The following is a 19,520-nucleotide window of genomic DNA, read 5'->3' as shown; positions in this document are numbered from 1 at the left end:
GGAAGAAATTAAACAAGGGGGAAAAAAGCGAGGGGAGATGTTGCTTCCCCAGTACCCAAAGCCTCAGCCGAGGTCAGAGAGGAGAAAAAGGGAAAGAAAAACAGGGGGGGGGGGGGGTTTGGGGGTTTAGAGAGAAAGGGAGAAAGGAAAGGGAGGAAGAGAAAAAGGAGGGAGGAGAGAGGGAAAGGGGGGGGGGGGAGGAAGGAAAGCAAAGGGTCTGGTATACATTTTGGGGGACTCTATACAGTTTTTAATTTGTTCTGTTGGATGGGCTACAGAAAATCTGACATTTTACAAAGAAAAAATTAATTGGTTTAAATTTACAGAAAATTACAGGGGGGTCTGTGAGCTGCTTTGGTAACATTTCCTTTATAAATGTCAGAACAACTGCACTCTTTTCTAATAAAATGTTTTTAGAATTACAAAGAAATTACCTCACAGCGGGAGGAATGCATGCAACATTCATTTAACAATTTTTTTTTATATTTATAAAATCTACAAAATGGATGAGAAGTAATGACTCCATTTTTATTTTTCTCCTGCTATCAATGGCCGACACGGTACAACACTTCATCCATGTCTTTGGTGATCTCTGATCTCCTTATCAACTGTTTCTTACATGATGAAGATCAGCCATGGAGTATATCTGAGGTGTATATCAGGGTGTGCTTCTTCCCCACATGAGAGATGTGATGTCCAGCAACATTCATATAGAAGACATTTCCCGCACTCAAGGCACTAATACACCTCGAGGGTTGTGTGGGATCCCCGATGTACAGGAAGACAGGACTTCAGTGAGGAACAATTCCCTCACTCAGGACAGGAATACGGCTTCTCCCTCGTGTGAGATCTCTGATGTTTGTTAAGATCGGACTTATGTGAAAAACATTTCCCGCACTCAGGACAGGAATATGGCTTCTCCCCCGTGTGAGATCTCTGATGTGTGGAAAGATGGGACTTCACTGAAAAACATTTCCCGCACTCAGGACAGGAATACGGCTTCTCTCCCGTGTGAGATCTCTGATGTGTGGAAAGATGGGACTTCACTGAAAAACATTTTCCGCACTCAGGACAGGAATACGGCTTCTCCCCCGTGTGAGATCTCTGATGTGTGGAAAGTTGGGACTTCACTGAAAAACATTTCCCGCACTCAGGACAGGAATACGGCTTCTCCCCCGTGTGAGATCTCTGATGTATGGAAAGACTGGACTTCTCTGAAAAACATTTCCCACACTCAGGACAGGAATACGGCTTCTCCCCCGTGTGAGATCTCTGATGTGCGGAAAGACTGGACTTCTCTGAAAAACATTTACCGCAATCAGGACAGGAATACGGCTTCTCCGCCAAGTGAGATCTCTGATGTTTGGAAAGACGGGACTTCACTGAAAAACATTTCCCGCACTCAGGACAGGAAAACGGCTTCTCCCCCGTGTGAGATCTCTTATGTCTGTAAAGACTGGACTTCTCTGAAAAACATTTCCCGCACTCAGGACAGGAATATGGCTTCTCCCCCGTGTGAGATCTCTGATGTCTGTAAAGACTGGACTTCTCTGAAAAACATTTCCCGCACTCAGGACAGGAATATGGCTTCTCCCCCGTGTGAGATCTCTGATGTTTGGAAAGATGGGACTTCACTGAAAAACATTTTCCACACTCAGGACAGGAATACGGCTTCTCTCCTGTGTGAGATCTCTGATGTCTATTAAGTTTGGATTTAGAAGGGAAACACTTCCCGCACTCAGTACAGGAAAGCCTATTCTCTGTTGGAAGGACGGCCCCGTCCCGCACAGTCTGAGGTTCCTCAGGATAAGAGGAATACGATGGTCCGTCTACACTCTGTGGTGCCGGATGGACATTTGAGGTAGTCGGGTTTTCTCCTGGACTATACTGTGTGATGTCCTCATCTTCTACTTTACAGTCTGGAGACAAAGTGAGACAATCCTCTGAGGTTTTCCTCATCTCCCGTCCATCTACTAAAATAGAAATACAAAGATTATTACTAGACATGAGCTGATTGGTTCCCCTAAACCAGGACTCTGCCCACATCAGGCAGCTTTGTCTCTGAGGATCTTACAATTCCCCCTCAAGGTAACTAGTAAATGGGTCCTCTGATCTCCTACCAGATCATTTCTTTATTCATGGACCTTAGTCAGAGAGTGAGGAAACAACGAGAACTGTCTTCTATAGGAGTGACAGTGATGAGGGGATTGTAGGACGAGTGTTCTGCTTCTCGTTATTGAACTGTTGTATAACACAGACAGTCAGACAGCTTAACAATAATTCAGAAGTCAAGAAACGTGAGACATCAGATCTGTATCTATTCTTTTTTCCGAATAACTTTGTAAAACTACAACATGAGCATAAAAAATATATGTGTCAGTACATTACAACATTATACAGCAGCCTCACTCTATCAGTGAAAGAACTCACAGACAATTCCACCATTACTCCAGAAATAGTTAAGATCTCTACTGCATGCAGTCTGCTTGGATCAAGGACCAATCATGAAATGAAGGAAATACGGTTCCAGGTTAAAGGTCACTACCTTTCACTGTGAAGAAAATATCACTTCCTGTCAAGCTGTGGCAAAATAATAACTAACTCTGACCACTAGATGGCAGCAACGTCAAACTAACATTGCAGTATAATCTGTAACAGCACATAGCACATATTACTATGATAAATATGGGCAGAACGACGAGTGTCCCCTCCCCCTCTGCCATCTTCCTAACACAAGAAGTCCTGCACTTCCTTATTTAGTCCATGATTTAGTCATGAATAATAGCGGGGCTGAGCCCCACCAGAGGTCAGAGAGTGAGGATGGGGGGGAGAACAACCAAGATGAAGACTGGACTGATCCTGAAGACCACCATCATTGGGTTATTGACTCCTCCCACATTATCACTTTCTGTTTAAGGTTCCAAAGTCTGAGGATGTTATCACATTATTATCACCATGTAAAAGTCTGAGCTCCAATCAAATCATCAGATATAAAATGTCCAGCTGGTAGGAAATGGGTGTAACAAAAGAGAATACATATTATGTGTATATATATAGCAGTGGGTACAGGGGAGAGAGCAGAAGACAGGAGTATGTAATGTACAATATAGAGTATATAGTGCAGGGGTGAGGAGTATGTAATGTACAATATAGAGTATATAGTGCAGGGGTCAGGAGTATGTAATCTACAACATAGAGTGTATAGAGTAAGACGGCCCTCAAATTTTTCATTCGCCTACTCGCATTTTGCGAGTGGAAAATGATGGCTGCCTCGGAAGAGGTGGGCGAGCACCACCAGCAGGCGGAGGTTGAACAGGAGCTGTTGTACTAGCCCGGGGAAGTGAGGAGAGGAAGAGTCAAGCTGGCCTATCATCAGAGAGCAGGGATTGCCCAATGTAACAGCTTTCATTGGAATTGCTGGGTTCTCTGTGCCACTCACATCACACAGTCCCGCCTCCTCGCTGCTCACCATCACATACAGCCCGCCTCCTCGCCCAGCACCGCTCATGTCACACAGTCCCAGCCTCCTCGCCCGGCAAATTTGATAGACAGAACAACGGTCCAATGCCGGGAGGCACCGGGTGAATAGGCGGGACTGTGTGATGTGTGCGGTGAGGAGGCAGGACTGTGTGATGGTGAGCGGCACCGGGAACCCAGCAATTCAAATGAAAGCTGTTACAGTGGACAATCCCCGCTCTCTGATCATAGGCCAGCTCAACTCTTCCTCTGCACAGGTGAGACTGTACTAATGGAAAATGATCAAGGGATTACAGGCTGATATCACCCAGCCCCCGCCCTACTCTGGACCAATCAGTGAGCAGTATGGGTGGAGGAATGTATTTAGTGTTAATGACCCACCTGTGCTGATCTCTGTAGGAGTGTCCTCCTCTATAAATGTCCCCGTTATTTCATCCTCCTCCATAGACTGCTGATCATCCCTCACATACCTCTCTTCTTCTTCTGATTTCACCTCAAATTCTATATCGATTGGATCTCCACTCTAAACCAAGAAAATGAGAGAGAATATCATCTGTAAGATAGAAGATTTATTATTGTGACATCACATAGAAAATCCACACATTGTCTCTATTATGCCGCGTACACACGATCAAACAATCGGGTGGAAAAGTCCGGCAAACTCAAGTCCGCCGGACAATCCCACCGTGTGTAGCCCCTGGCAGACTTTTTTGACCCGAAAGTACGGCGGACTTAGAATGACGTGTTGCACTCCAATCTTCCCGCTGGACTTGCATTTCGGCGGACAATCCGGCCGTGTGTATGCCAGTCCGCCGTACTTTTGAAACGAATGGACGTTTCCCACCCGAAGAAAAGTCCGCTCATTTTGAGGTAGGCGGGGCCCGCGAAGGAGACGTCACTGACCCCGCCACCTGGTATGGACTTAAAGGGGAACCCCAATGCTGAAAAAAAATCTGCGTGGGGGTCCCCCCCAGGTCCACATCAGACCCTTGTCCGAGCACGCTACCTGGCTGGCCAGGAAAGATGGGGCGAGCGAGCGCCCCCCCTCCTGAGCCGTACCAGGCCGCGTGCCCTCAACATGTGGGGTGCCTTGGGGAAGGGGGGCCGCGCGGCCCCCCCACCCCAAAGCACCTTGTCCCCATGTTGATGAGGACAAGGGCCTCTTCCCGACAACCCTGGCCGTTGGTTGTCGGGGTCTGCGGGCAGGGGGGTTATCGGAATCCGGGAGCCCCCTTTAATAAGAGGGCCCCCGGATACCGGCCCCCCACCCTATGTGAATGAGTATGGGGTACAATGTACCCCTACCCATTCACCTGTGAAAAAAAAGTACAAAAAAAAACACAACACAGGGTAAAAATAGTTTATTGCACAGCTCCGGGGGTCTTGTGTCTTCTGGGGTCTTATCACCGGACTCCTCCCTATCTTCTGCTAGCTCTTATACTAGCGGAGGAGCCCGGCTTTCTTCCTCGCCGCCGGCCTCTTCTTCCGACTTCGGGGGTCTTGTCCCCCTTTTCGGTTCTTCTGCCGGGCCACCGCGCCTTCTTATAGCTCTTTTACAGGCAGTGGCCCGGTCTTCTGTCGCCGCTGTCATCGTCGCCGCCGCCTTCTGTTCTTCTCTTCAGATGTTGACCGGTATCCGGGGGCCCCCTTATTAAAGGGGGCTCCCGGATTCCGATAAGCCCCCCGCCCAGAGACCCCGACAACCAACGGCCGGGGTTGTCGGAAAGAGGCCCTTGTCCTCATCAACATGGGGACAAGGTGCTTTGGGATGTGGGGGCCGCGCGATCCCCCCTTCCCCAAGGCACCCCCCATGCTGAGGGCACGCGGCCTGGTACGGCTCAGGAGGGGGGGGGGGCGCTCGCTCGTCCCCCCTTTCCTGGTCGGCCGGGTAGCGTGCTCGGACAAGGGTCTGATGTGGACCTGGGGGGGACCCCCACGTCGATTTTTTTCGGTGTTGGGGTTCCCCTTTAAGTCCATACCAGGTGGCGGGGCCAGCAACGTGTCCTTCGCGGGCCCCGCCTACCTGGAGACGTGCTCGAAATGAGCGGACTTTCCTCTGCGTGTGTGGGCGAATCCGTTCATTTCAAAAGTTGGGCGGATAGTACGGCGGACTTAGTACGCCGTATTAGTCCGCTGAAAAAGTGCCGTGTGTGGGCAAGTAGGCCGTTCGGAAAGTTGGACGGACAGTCCGGCGGGAAGTCCGCCAGACTAAGTCCGTCGATTAGTCGGCTACGTGTGTACGCGGCATAAGTGTGTTTGATAACCTCCATCCCACCAACCTTGCAATATTGAGGGATGGTGTGACCTTCCTGTGTGGAATCCCGGGAATACAGAGGACGGGGACATCTCTCTGGTGGGTTTCTGTAGCTGGATGTCTCCACCATGGTGTCCTGGTACAGATCTTTGTGTTCTTTTAGAGACTTCTCCGTCACCCCATCCTCATCATCCTCCTCTTTTATCTCTTCTTTAACCTCAACTTTAGAATCTCTCAGGTTTCCACTCTGAATATATAATAAAAATGACATCAATGGTAACAATGCAGATAATGTACAGATCCTAATGATACTATCAGTGATTGTTCCTCATCTACCTGATGATGGTGGGGGATGGTGTGACCTTCCTGTGTGGAATCCCGGGAATACAGAGGACGGGGACATCTCTCTGGTGGGTTCCCATTACTGGATCCATCTGTAGGAAACACACACACTGACTGAATACATTGTTTCTATGTGTTTATCAGATGATGGGGGATCTAGGTGGAGCCTCCGTACTGCTCTATCCTTTACAATAAAGTCTCCTCTTACCCAGTGATGTGAGGGGCGGCTGATTGTCCATCATGACGTCCTTGTAGAGATCCTTGTGTCCTTCTAAATACTCCCACTCCTCCATGGAGAAATAGACAGTGACATCCTGACACCTTATAGGAACCTGACACACACAATGATACAGTCACCATCCAGACACATCCCTTGTCTGTTACTGGATAATGTCCCAGAATTCCCAGAATCCTCCTCACCTCTCCTGTCAGCAGCTCCATCATCTTCTTGGTAACTTCCAGAATCTTCTCCATGTTGTGTCTCTCAGGTTTTAGGGAGTCACATGGAGGCACTGTGATGGTCATATGATCACCGGACTTCACAAGAGGAAATCTCTGTATTGGAGAACCAATAGGAATATCATGTTAGAATCCCAGAATCCTCCTCACCTCTCCGGTCAGGTCTGTGTTTTATTAATAGAGATAAGAGTGATGTCATGTGACCTCCCAGAATCCTCCTCACCTCTCCGGTCAGGTCTGTGTTTTATTAATAGAGATAAGAGTGATGTCATGTGACCTCCCAGAATCCTCTTCACCTCTCCGGTCAGGTCTGTGTTTTATTAATAGAGATAAGAGTGATGTCATGTGACCTCCCAGAATCCTCCTCACCTCTCCGGTCAGGTCTGTGTTTTATTAATAGAGATAAGAGTGATGTCATGTGACCTGCCGGAATCCTCCTCACCTCTCCGGTCAGCTGGTAGATGATCTCCAGGGTGAGGTTTAGTATCTTCTCAGTCATGTGACTCCGGTCCTCCTCCATCCTCATTGGTGCCGTCATTTGATCTATATTGGTCTCCTTGTAGACGGATAACTTTGGGAAATGAAAGTAAGAATTATTTGGATGGTGTTGGTCACACAATAATAGGATGTGGATGTGAGGGGGTAATAGGAGGGGTTCTATACATATAAGAACTACCCCCCCTCCTGGGACCCTCTTGTTCTGCCAGATCAGAAATTCTCTTCTCTATGTTGGGTTTGTTTGGTTTCTGAACTGGTTTTGATTAGTTTTAGATCTGCAGACAAGGAATGATAAATACGATCCTTCCTTTGACTTGTTTGCTCTGAGGCAGTGTTGTGAGGACAATGTCGGGTCAACATGATGTCCAGGAAGGGGAACTTGCTGACTTTTGGCCGGAGTTGCCAGATAATTACCAGAACTCTGGCTGCAAGGCTCCAATCTCCGGCAGCCTGCTGACTGATCGGAGTGATGTCACTCTCTACAGTAAGAGAAGGGATCGGATTGGATAGCAGGAGGGTTCTGCTGGTGGAGTACAGAACTGTGGGGGACGAGTCTGTTCTATATTCTCCAATAGCAATTCAGTGTGTGTAGGAGGAGGACAACAGGGGGAGGGGTTTGTTCTCTTAGTCTTGGTCTATTTTGTGTTGTGGAACATTTTTCTTGACCAGTGATATGGTGAGGTGAAGCTTCCTTCACTTACTGAAGAGAAATGTCAGAGAGACAACTCATCTCCGTATACAATTTATAATTTATTAATCATTTATCAAATCATTCACTAATCAATTTATTTATCCCTATTAGTCTGTATTATTTCCCAGGATTTCTTCATGTGACACTGTGCACTGAGTCGTCTCTCTGACACAGAGCACAATTTTCTTTATGTTCCCATTTAATAAAAGTGTGCGGTACAATACCGGTGGGTACCTTATGTACCACCATTTTTTGGTTCCCTTCCATCCCCCTTTTTGTTATATTCCTTCATTTGCTGGCAGGAGTTCTTTAAGAAGGTCAGAAAAGTAAGTGCAGGTGGAGTGGGAGGACCATCAGAGACCAAGAGTCCCTATGAGCCCTGAAGCCCCCTATTACCTCAGAGCTTTACAGCCAGACTACCCCCTTCAGAGCCCCCACAGCCCATCAGCCCCACTAACCTCTCAGCCCTTGTACACACGGTCGGAGATTCCGACAACCAAATCCGTCAGATTTTGTCTGACGGATCTTGTCCAAAACTGTTGCATACACACGGTCGGACAAAGTTGTCGTAAAATCCGATCGTTCGGAACGTGATGACGTAATTTCGTTATGACGGGACTACGTTCAGGCTAGTAGCCAATAACTTTGATGTAGGAATTTGATCTGAACATGCGTGGCACTTTGTCCGATCGGAATTCTCTACACATGATCGGAGTATGTCCGATCGGAGCATTTTGTCAGAAAATATTTCCGGCAAGTTGGAAAATTTGGTCCGACGGATATTCCGACGGAAACAGTCCGATGCAGACCACACACAGTTGGAATATCCGACAAAACGCTTGAGGCTCCCAGAATCCTTTAGTCCCACTACCGCCTCAGAACCAGTGGCAGAACTATTACGGTCGCAAAGGTCACATCTGTGACAGTGGTGTTCCGCTAATGCGCAGGGGTGGGGGGATCACTGAGACAGCAGGAAAGGGTCTTGCTGGCGGAGTAAAGGGTCCCAGGATCAGGGGAGGCTCCCCTGGTGATCGCCAATTAGGATTGCTGAGAAGAGAGTGTGCAGGACATACATCCTTTGCAGAGCCCCCTTGCTGTGTCTCATCTGCTCCCAACATGGGCACAGCGCCCCCCAACATCAGCCAACTCCTCCCCCCACTCCTCCTCCCCCAGACACAACCTCCAAGTTCTCCATACTGGGTGGACTCTGTGCCCTGTGCCGGCTCTGAGGGACCGGTCACTGATACCAGCTGCAGCACCCGGAGCCTGGTGAGTGCCTGTATGAGGTGTGGGGGTCCTCGGTGTGTGGGGCCCTTGAGATGTGTGAGGGAAGGGGCAGAATCAACTCTCTGCACATCTCCAACTCCTCTCCTACCTCTGTCAGCTGCTCTCTGGAGTTTCTGCCCCTCCCCCAACACCTATGTGCCCCTTCCAGGGCTGCCCATATTATTACCCCTTCATCTGTCCCACCCATTCCTATCCATCCTCCTCATCTCATCTCTCTGCTACCCCTGCCCATAACCCCCTCTGACTGGCACCCCAGTACAGATCCCCTCCCCCATTCATGCACCTCATCTCAGCCTTTGTCATCACTTGGGAATCTCAGTGGCTGCAATGTGCCATGTTTGGGGTCACCGAGAACAAAGAGCCTCACTGGGCGCTGCTGGAAGTGATCGGCGGAGGTGAATCCGGTGTGTGTAAATAGAAAATAAGATCTTATTACCTCCTCTGCTGTTACTTCCAGTAACGTCTTCTCTTCCCTGCCACATGGAACGTCTTGTCTTTATTCCAGATTACTTCCTGTCTGTAACTGACATCACTTCCTGTCTGCATTCCCTAGAAACTTCCTGTCTAAATATGAGTGATATCACCACCTTGTGGAGTTCAGGAGAACTGCATCTGCAAGAAATGTCTCATAGTACTGTAAAATATCTTACCACAGAAGTTCAAATATAACACAAAAATAGTAAGAAAAAATAGATACAGTTCTTTTGTAACAAATTGTTTAACAAAGATATTTTTATTACATATAGAAAAGTCTTAAAGACACAGAACACAAGGTCATAACAAATGTATAGCTAATAAAACCGATACCCCCAAAATGAATCCTTTTGGTGAAGAAAATACAAAAAATATATCCAAAAGCATAAATTATGCTTATATATATATATAGATCCACTCATAATGGAAATGTTAAACATAAATTACATGGATGTAATGTTCACAGGAATGGTGGTGAAGATCTCTCAAAGTAAGAACAATTCCTTGAATGCTTATATAAATAGAATAATTAATCCTGGAGTGAAGAAAGCGGTAAAACAATAAATAATATATAAACTGAGTCATCCACTTCATCCATAAAGACATTGTGATTCCAGATCTTCTAGATCACATAGGAGGAGGACTCATCGAGGATTTCATACATTTGTTTGGAAGGATAGAAGAATCCTCAGAAGGGATCATGTAGGATGACAGGAAAGTCTCCTGACTGGTGGGATCATCCAAACATAATGATTACATCCATGAACTGGAGTGAGATCATTGGGGTGATAAAGCCAATCTGTAAACACTGTGTAAACGTTATCCAAGAACTCAGCACACTCCAGGTGTGGAGAAAGTCTCAAGGTGGATTTATCCTGTTGTTGTGCTTTTTAAGGACATTTTCCCGCACAGTATTTATTATAAGTAATTTTTAACTAAGATATTTTTAAGATACAAAATCAATCTATATGACACAGTCTATACATGTGAAACATATTCACGGAGACAAGTGATCATACAAAATAGTTACATTTATTGGTTCCAAAAAACAAATATTTATATGAAATTAAAATATTGATTGTGTCACATGAACACCTTGACAATTAATGGAAACACCCACAAAATGGGAGTGTTCTACCTTGGACGTAATATCACCATTATCACTTCTCAGTAGAATCAATAACCTTAAGATAATTGACAATTAAACAGAACGTCTGTATTTCACACGTCCAACCGTTACTATACTGCAGGTAAGTAAGTGGTTAACAATGTGAATTAAATTAGACATTTGTTTGTCAATAAAAGTGGCAACTATGCAAAAAGAAAAATATAATGAAAAATTTAATTTAGAGAAAAAAATCTAAAAGGCGGTTATTGATTCGGGAGAACAATTATCAATAGTAGAATATTCAATACATCAATACTTGAGAGAACATACAAGATATAACCAACATGGCAGATTTACCCATTCCAAAATGGCTACTAGTCTGGATTGTTCCAAGGAACAGGAATCTTTATGAATGTAAAAATATGTATTCATGCATGGTGCATGAGTGTCAGTCTGTCTGGGAGTATGTGCCTCTCCCAGTGTCCCTTCTCAGGGTGGGTCCCTAAGCTTCCTCCTAGGACCATCTTTTGTGCTTCTTAAATATCCTCTTAAACAATAAGATCATAACATTTTACGAAGTTCTGCCCAAAAGGTATGTGTTCCCTCCTCATTGGCAGGCAAAACGTAATGATTACCTTTCCCAGGAGCCTCGTGATTTTAAGGTAATAGCACCTTCAACCACCAGGTGTCTCACATGTGTTTGGTGTTTATCTCTTTAAGTTAATATTTTATATTTATAACGTGTATTTTTTTATATATGTTCTAACGAATATATCTCTAGTGTTCATTGATGCTAGTAACCGACATAATAGAAAATATGCTTAACATAATTATATAAAATGGTTGTATATATGTATATCAATGTATATCTATAAAAATGTAATCTATTTAGAAAGGACACAGGTTATATATATCAATCTATATCACATAAAATTATTTATATGGATAACTGGATAATTCTGATATATCCAATCAATATTTGTTTATCTAAACATAGGTTAAATTCTTATACAGTTATAATCACGATTATATGTTTTTCATAATACTAGTTTGTTGCTAAAACACTTCTACTTATAATCACACTTTCATATATATTTTCTTTATGACAAAGTTCTTTAGATCATTAGATACTAAAATTATAATATCTCTTTTATGACCTACAAATATCATAGATAATCTAAATGACTTATGATCATAATCATAGGTACTTTGAAATATTTCTGCCTTGCATATCCATTCGCATCTCTCTAACACCATGTGTTGAGATGGACTTTGAGCAGTACAATAAATGTTTAGATATCTTAGCTGTGTCCACAAGTCCCTAAAAAACTGAGTTACTTACCGGGTAACATCCTTTACCAGGAGTCTTTCAGGACAGTCACCGTAGGGAGACCCTGGCTCCTCCCCTCTTAGGAAACGCCACCTTCAATTTCACAATTTAAGTCTCATCCTCCCTCCGTCCCCTCAGTTCTTCCAGAGTACCTCCGGCCAACTGGGGAGACACAAGAACACGTCAAACAAACAAACTTTTAATCTTACCTGACGGTCTCATGTGATGAGTCCCCAAAGATATCCAAAAACCTGGGTGGGAACCGGTGCTGTCCTGAAAGACTCCCGGAAAAGGATGTTACCGGTACGTAACTTCGTTTTTCCCAAGTCCATCTTTCAGGACAGCCACCGTAGAGAGGATAAGCGAGCACCTTACCTTAGGGTGGGACTACTGCTTGCAGCACTTTACGACCAAAGGCTTGGTCTTTGGCTGACAGAAGATCCAATCTATAGTGCTTCATGAACGTAGAAAAACTGGACCACGTTGCAGCTCTATAGATCTTTTCAGGAGAAGCACCAGCCCACTCTGCCTGAGAAGTTGCCACTGCCCTGGTTGAGTGTGCCCTAATCCCAACTGGGGGTTCTAACCCCCCTGTCACGTAAGCCTGCCCAATGGCTGACCTTAACCATCTGGCTATTGTACGTTTAGAGGCTCTGGAACCCTTCCTAGCCCCTGAAAATAACACAAAAAGTGAATAAGACTTCCTGAACTGACTTGTGTAATCTAAATAATGAAGGACACATCTTCTAACATCCAATCTATGAAAAATGTGTTCCTGTTCTCTCACCGGATTTGAACAGAAAGTAGGCAGCACAATCTCCTGGACTCTATGAAAACTAGAGGCTACCTTAGGCAAAAAGGCCGGATCCGTCTTAAAAATCAAATGGTCCGGAAAAACCTGAAAAAAGGTGCCCTAACAGAAAGGGCTTCAAGTTCACTCACTCTCCTTGCCGTAGTGATCGCCACCAAAAACACAGTTTTGAGAGTGATCAATCTTAACGAGCAAGATTCCAATGGCTCAAAAGGTTCTCATGTGAGAACCTGTAAAACTAATGAAAGATCCCAAACTGGGAAGGGGGAATTTGTAACAGGTCTCTGCCTACTTAAGGCTCTAAAGAACCTCACGATCCAAGGGTCTGATGCTAGCTTCCTTTCCAGAAATACACTTAAAGCAGATACCTGACCCTTCAAGGTTCCAAGGGCTAAACCTTTATCTGCCTCTGCCTGCAGGAACTCTAGAACGGCTACCGAGCTGCGCACATTGAAGGAGTTCTCTGAGCACCAGCTATTGAACCGCCTCCATACCTTCAAGTAAATGGTCTGAGTTTCCTTTTCCTGCAACTTTGGAGAGTGGCTACTAAACGATCCGACAACCCTTTGCCCCTCAGCAATTCCTCCTTAGTAGCCAAGCTGCAAGGTTCCACCGCTCCACCTGAGGACAGCAGATTGGACCCTGAGAAAGAAGATCCTCCTGGACTGGGAGAATCCAGGGGGGTTCCACAGACAGGCCCTTCAGAATGGAGAACCACGGCCTCCTGGGCCAGTGTGGCGCGATTAGAATAAGAGTAGTGTTCTCTGCCTGAAGCTTCCTTAACACTGCAGGGATCAGAACGGGATGGGGGAAAGCATAGCACCTGGAGAATCTCCAACTCTGTGCTAGTGCGTCCACCCCCAACACCCCGTCCCCCCTGTTTATGGAAAAGAAGATGGCTACCTTCGCATTTTCCCTTAAGGCAAAGAGGTCTATCGAAGGAATCCCCCACCTTTGGGGGATCATTTCGAAAACCTCTTGCTTGAGAACCCAGTTGCCTTCTCTCAGTGTTCTCCTGCTGAGGAAATTTGCTACCTGATTTTGCTCTCCCTTCAAATGTATCGCTGAAAGGGACAGGACATTTGCTTCGGCCCACCTGAGGATGGCTTTTGCTAGGGCCCATAAGGATCCGCTCCTGGTGCCCCCCTGCCTGTTGACGTAAGCCACTACTGAGGAATTGTCTGACCTGACTCTTACATGATGTCCCCGGAGTCCCCTCTGAAAGGTCCTGAGAGCCAGATCTACTGCTCTCAGCTCCCTCCAATTTGAGGATCTCTTCGACTCCCTCCTCTCCCAGGTACCCTGTACCAAACAGGAGTCTAGGTGCGCACCCCAACCTGAGCCGCTCGCATCGGTTGTAACCACCCTGGATACTGGTAAAATCCATTCTAGACCTTGCAACAAATTTGCCCCCTTTCTCCACCACCAAAGGGACCTCTTGACCTGAGTTGGAACCAAAACCAGAGACCCCTGACTGTGGTCCCAAACCTTCAAGATGAATAGTTGCAGAGGACGGTAATGTAACCCCGCCCACTGAACTGCTGGATGTTAGCAAGCCCAATGCCGACATGACCTTCCTCACTGAGATCTGACAGCTGCCCTGGAGAAACAACAGTGCTTTGTCTACCTTTTGGAAGGGAAGGAAGACCTTTTGTTCTGTTGAGTCCAACACATACCCCAGGAAAGTGACCCTTTGGGATGGAATTAAGTTGGACTTCTCTAGGTTCAGAAGCCAACCCAGGCTCACTAACAGGTCTTTTGCTACCCGTAGATCCCGAATCAACTGCGCCGGAGAAGGGGCAAACAGGAGAAGATCGTCGAGATACGTGATCACCGAGATTCCTCTGAGACGCAGGAATGCCAGAACTTCTGCCATCACCTCCTGTTCCTCTAACTCCTGAAGAGAGGAAAGAAGGGCAGTCAATTTTTCTGCACACTTTGGCAGCTCGGTTACAAGGAGTCTAAGAGGGGGGGCTCTGAAAACTCCAATCAGTAACCTCTTCTGATGATCCCCAACACAAACTGATTGGAGGTGATCATCTCCCACTGTGGGAGGAAGGCCCCCAACCTTCCTCCCACCGTGACCCTGTCATTGAGACTTTTTGGGCTGTTCAGGAAGGCTTCAAACTTTTTCTGAGGACAAATCTTTCTTTTTGACTGCTCCCCATACTTCCTCTTAACGGGAAAGGCCTTTTTCTTATCAGCCGTGCGATCTAACACTGCTTCAAGACCTGGCCCAAACAGCAAGTCCCCAGTAAAAGGGATCCCACAGAGCTTTGTTTTGGATGCATTGTCCCCCTGCCATGTCTTCAGCCATAAGGCCCTCCTGGCTGAGTTGGTCAGGGCCGTAGACCTTGCAGACATTCGCACTGATTCAGCCAAAGCATCCGCAATGTATGCTACCCCCTTAAGCAGCATGGGAAAGGAGGATAGAATAGTCTCCTTTGCCTTCCCTGCTTCAATGTGTGCCTTAATCTGGGTAAGCCAATACTCCATATTACGAGCCACCACTGTGGCTGCCATGGCAGGCTTAAGATTTCCCTGTGACGAATCCCAGGCTTTCTACAGAAGTGAATCCATTCTTCGATCCATAGGGTCTGAAAGTACCCCCATGTCCTCAAAGGCCAGATCAGAATGTCTGGACACCTGAGAAAAGGCAGCATCTAACCTGGGAGATTTATTCCAGACAAGAGCCTTCTCTTCTGCAAAAGGAAACCTTTGTTTCAATGCACCAGAAAAGAAAGGTTTTCTTTCGGGATCCTGCCATTCCTTCTTGATGGCATCGATCAAGACGTCATGAACCGGGAACACTCGCTTTTTCTGTTCCCCCAGGCCCTTGTACATCTGATCGTGCAGTGACAATGCCTTTCTTTCCTCTTGTATACCTAAAGTGGTATAAATAGCTCCTAAGAGCTCCTCCACTTCTTCCAGTGAAAGTTTATACCGTGAGGTTCTTTTGGATTCCCCATCCAATCCCTCACCATCAGATTCCCCTTGAGAGTCTGAGGCAGCACTGTCAACTTCTTCCTCAACTTCCTCTCTGGAACCCCCTAGATTCTCCCCACCAGCAGGAGTAACATCCACTGGGCTAGGTGGTACACTCTGCTGCGCTGGTGGAGGAGTGCTCTGAGGCTGAGGCCACTGGAAACTAGAAAAGAGCGTTTTGAAGGACTGGAAAGTACTAGAGAGTTCCTTCACAGAAGCTGCCAGGTCTGCACCCTGTTCTGCTGCCTGCTTCCTAACCAACCCCTCAATACACTCCTTACAAAGTGTATTGGTCCAGGAATCCCCCATAGAGGCTCTACATGAAGGACACTTCTTCCTAGAACCATGGGGGACTTGCTCATGGCTTTCTGAAATACAGAAATAAAAGAGAGGGCAGCATAAGTTTAAAAAAAAACACCAGCGCTACTTAGCTTTGAGTGGCTGGTATTGTTGTCCCCAGGAGCTCTTGAAGCCTCTGCTTCGGACATTCTCCTGTTGAGGAAGAGTGGTACGAACATGCCTCCGACAGCTGCCTGTACACCTTAAAAAGAGAGGCTGCACCAGCCGAACGCTTGGTCCCCTTTCATGAACCGCGTCCGGAACCAGAAGACGCGGATCCAATGAAGATGTCCGCCCCCACCAGAACTGATGTCGCTCATCATTCGGTCCAGCCTCCAGCTACAAGCCGACTGCAAACACAGGGGGACCTAGGACATCCTGCTGCAGCACCCCACTGGGCAAATGAACGGATGGTCCTCCCCGAACTTCTTGCTTTCCCCAAGCGAAGCTTGGAGTGCGTGTAAGGCGGTCAGTACAAAAGTCCAGCTCCCCAGCCGACCAGACTGCCGAATGTAGTCCGATAGACGATCAGACTGCCGAGTGGAGCCAGAGAGACCACTGTCTCCTCCACTCAAGATAACATAGCCTCAGTCTCACCGACTGTTTAGCTAAGGTTCTTTGTCGGTGTCTCCCCACCGGAGGAAACACCATAACTGAGGGGACGGAGGGAGGATGAGACTTAAATTGTGAAATTGAAGGCAGTGTGTCCTAAGAGGGGAGGAGCCAGGGTCTCTCTACGGCGGCTGTCCTGAAAGACGGACTTGGGAAAATTCACACAATAGGTTTTGTTGGACAAGGTGTCAGCTATTTAATTTTATCTTCATGGTTGTATATTGCCCAAACAGTCTTTACTTAGTAATGGATTTTTTCCATGTGATAAATACTTAGTCATTCCCTATGCAAGTTTGGTATTCTCAATCTAACCAACAAAGATAAGTACACATCTTGTTGTTTGGTGACAAGAGTTATTGTTCCAGTCTCTTGTTTCAACACAGGGTTTGTAAAACTTTAAAAGATAACTAATCCCCTGAACATTTGGAAAAACATGTGAGATCATGTATTTTGCTTTAAAAGTCTCCAAGAGGGTAACAGTTCAATAATATCAACATTATAGTTCATCCACTTTTTTTTAAGCCTACTGAAATCTCTCATCTCTGCCAGTGAATATTAAATGTATTTCTTCATAAATTCACAACAAAGCCCCCCTTGTGAAGTGTTCAAATGCCGGAAGTCATTTGAAAGACTTCACCAATGCAACATGTTGAAGAAATGTGGCTTCGCTCGGGCCTTGTAAGTTGAGTTGTGAAGATGGATCCGGATTGTGGATATATATATTGAAGAGGTATAGACACCTGCAGATGGGTGTAATTCTTTGAAAAATGAAATGGGTTTGTGATCGATGTGTGCATCTCAGGGCCGCCATCCGTTGTTTGGCGGGAAATGAATCATTCTGGGCACTTTTAGTCTTGGCCGTCCTGGTGGGTTTTGTCCATGTAGACTGGCCATCAGTGGTGTCTCTGGATCCCCCATACGGTTCCTTCTCTGGATGTTTCACACCTGTTAGACTCTTGGCTCTGTTGACCGGCTCATGGACATCTTAGTCCTGTAAAGGAAAATGGATTCCATGAGAAAAGACATATATGTTCTTTTTTTTTTATATGATCTGTGTTTGAGATCTCAGTGTCAAGCTGGTATCCTGGGCTTCCTCAGAGCCCTCCCTTTTTCCCATTGTGTCACCATTCTTTTAACTAAGCCCTCTGGAAGGCAAGACAATGTATGACACAGTTACTATGGGTGCCCAAGCTCCAGGGCTCATTAACATGAGGACATTTATTTATAGCTGTGGATACCAGACATTAATGACTGACTTACATTCTTCAGAACCATTTTTTTTTTTGTAGCGGTTCTGGAATAATAACAATTAAAAACATTTCAGTTTGACATGTGACACTTACTGTCAGTAAAAAAAGATTTGACATTATAATTAACCTTCTACTTGGGAGGAATAAAACAAAATAAATCTCCCCCTTTGGGGTGTCAATATAACTCGTTTGAGGCAATCAAACTACCTTATGTATAGAGATGAGCTTCGTGTTCGAGTCGAAAGTACGTTCGACTCGAACATTGGCTGTTCGGCCGTTCGGCGAATTCCGAACGTTTGGGCCGTTCACGTCAAAATTCGAGTGGCGCGCGCGGACCACAATGCACTGCGGTGGCGCAGTGCATTGCTGGCTCATGATTGGCCAAGCATGCACTGTGACCCCGCATGCTTGGCCAATCGCAGCGCCAGCAGCGAGGAGAGCCATGATTGGCCACAGGCATCCTGCCTGTGGCCAATCATAGCTCAGGCTGTGTAGTGCACGCCCCACACTATATAAGGCCGCCTTTGAGGTGGCCTCGTGTAGTGTGTTACTTTGCATCTGAAGCAGTGGGTGTTCTGTGTACCTTCAACACAGTACACACCGATCGTTTTTGGCTGATTTCCTATCTTGCTGCTGTGTAGTGGTTGTTGCCTGTGCCCTGACCGCAGTATACACCACTATATTCACCTCACCTATATAGCTAGTGATCTAGCTTTAACCACTTAACAACTGCCCATTGCCGATTAACGGCTTCAGGGCGGTTGTTTAACTCTGAGAGGCCATTAATTAACGGCCTCCCAGAATTCTGCTCTCGCGCGCCCCCTGGGGCGCGCACTTGAGAGCATCCATGACCGCCGGGTCCAGAAGGACCCGGCGCATCACGGATCACGGTAAACGGCCGCACGTCGCGGCTGTTTACCACGTGATCGCTCCGTCAAATGACGGAGTGGTCACTTGTAAACAAACTGGCGTCATGTTATGACGCCTGTTCCTCCCTCCCCTCTCTGTACCGATCGGTACAGCGGAGGGGAAAGAGATCGGTGTCAGCAGCGATGTGGGCTGCATCTGCAGTGCCCACATCGCTGCTCACCGAATTTAACCCCTCAATTCCCTGCCAATACTCTGCAGTACCCTGCCATTACTCTGCAGTACCCCGCCATTACTCTGCAGTACCCCGCCATTACTCTGCAGTGCAGTACCCTGCCATTACTCTGCAGTACCCTGCCATTACTCTGCAGTACCCCCCATTACTCTGCAGTACCCTGCCATTACTCTGCAGTACCCCCAATTACTCTGCAGTACCCCCCAATACTCTGCAGTACCCCCCAATACTCTGCAGTACCCGCCATTACTCTGCAGTACCCCGCCATTACTCTGCAGTGCAGTACCCTGCCATTACTCTGCAGTACCCCCCATTACTCTGCAGTAACCCCATTACTCTGCAGTACCCTGCCATTACTCTGGAGTACCCCCCAATACTCTGCAGTACCCTGCTATTACTCTGTAGTACCCCGCCAATACTCTGCAATACCCTGCCATAAATTGCCATACCCAGCCATACTCGGAGATACCCAGCCATACTCGGTGATACCCTGAAATACCC

The 19,520-nt window shown here is 46.6% G+C and overlaps 2 protein-coding genes across 3 annotated transcripts in view; both read right to left on the bottom strand.

Annotated features, from left to right (window-relative positions):
* Window positions 1–503: 503 nt before the first annotated feature.
* The window catches only part of LOC143990009 (uncharacterized), a 51,829-nt gene continuing 32,812 nt past the window's right edge, over window positions 504–19,520 (bottom strand). Inside the window, exon 2 of the mRNA XM_077490248.1 lies at window positions 504–2,070. Within this exon, the coding sequence (XP_077346374.1) occupies window positions 811–2,070 (1,260 nt within the window). The 3' untranslated portion in view covers window positions 504–810. The remainder of the gene's footprint in view (window positions 2,071–19,520) is intronic.
* LOC143989706 (uncharacterized) lies at window positions 5,530–18,065 on the bottom strand. 2 transcript variants are annotated; one of them, XM_077489980.1, is made up of 5 exons: window positions 9,445–18,051; window positions 6,975–7,103; window positions 6,282–6,628; window positions 6,068–6,165; window positions 5,530–5,978 (listed from the first exon to the last, which is right to left on the bottom strand). In XM_077489980.1, exons 3-5 carry the CDS (start codon window positions 6,364–6,366, stop codon window positions 5,556–5,558), a joined length of 606 nt encoding a protein of 201 aa, XP_077346106.1. In that variant the 5' UTR covers window positions 6,367–6,628; window positions 6,975–7,103; window positions 9,445–18,051; the 3' UTR covers window positions 5,530–5,555. The 2 variants fall into 2 exon arrangements, 1 of the variants encoding a protein (XP_077346106.1); XR_013277065.1 differs by lacking the exons at window positions 5,530–5,978; window positions 6,068–6,165 and having other exon boundaries at window positions 6,384–6,628; window positions 9,445–18,065.

Source organism: Lithobates pipiens, unplaced genomic scaffold (genome assembly GCF_037356315.1).
Source record: "Lithobates pipiens isolate NorthernLeopardFrog02 unplaced genomic scaffold, aLitPip1_a1.2 Scaffold_18, whole genome shotgun sequence".
NCBI classification, from domain to species: domain Eukaryota; kingdom Metazoa; phylum Chordata; class Amphibia; order Anura; family Ranidae; genus Lithobates; species Lithobates pipiens.
This window is presented reverse-complemented; position numbering and strand designations above follow the sequence as displayed.

What these genes read in the sequence shown, in the direction of transcription:
- LOC143989706 (XM_077489980.1), bottom strand. Translation starts at nt 6,366, where the DNA reads ATGGAGGAGTGGGAGTATTTAGAAGGACACAAGGATCTCTACAAGGAC. An exon ending in GCCGCCCCTCACATCACTGG is followed by an intron (nt 6,166 to 6,281) that starts GTAAGAGGAGAC and finishes TGTTTCCTACAG; the next exon opens with ATGGATCCAGTAATGGGAAC. An exon ending in CCATCCCCCACCATCATCAG is followed by an intron (nt 5,979 to 6,067) that starts GTAGATGAGGAA and finishes TTATATATTCAG; the next exon opens with AGTGGAAACCTGAGAGATTC.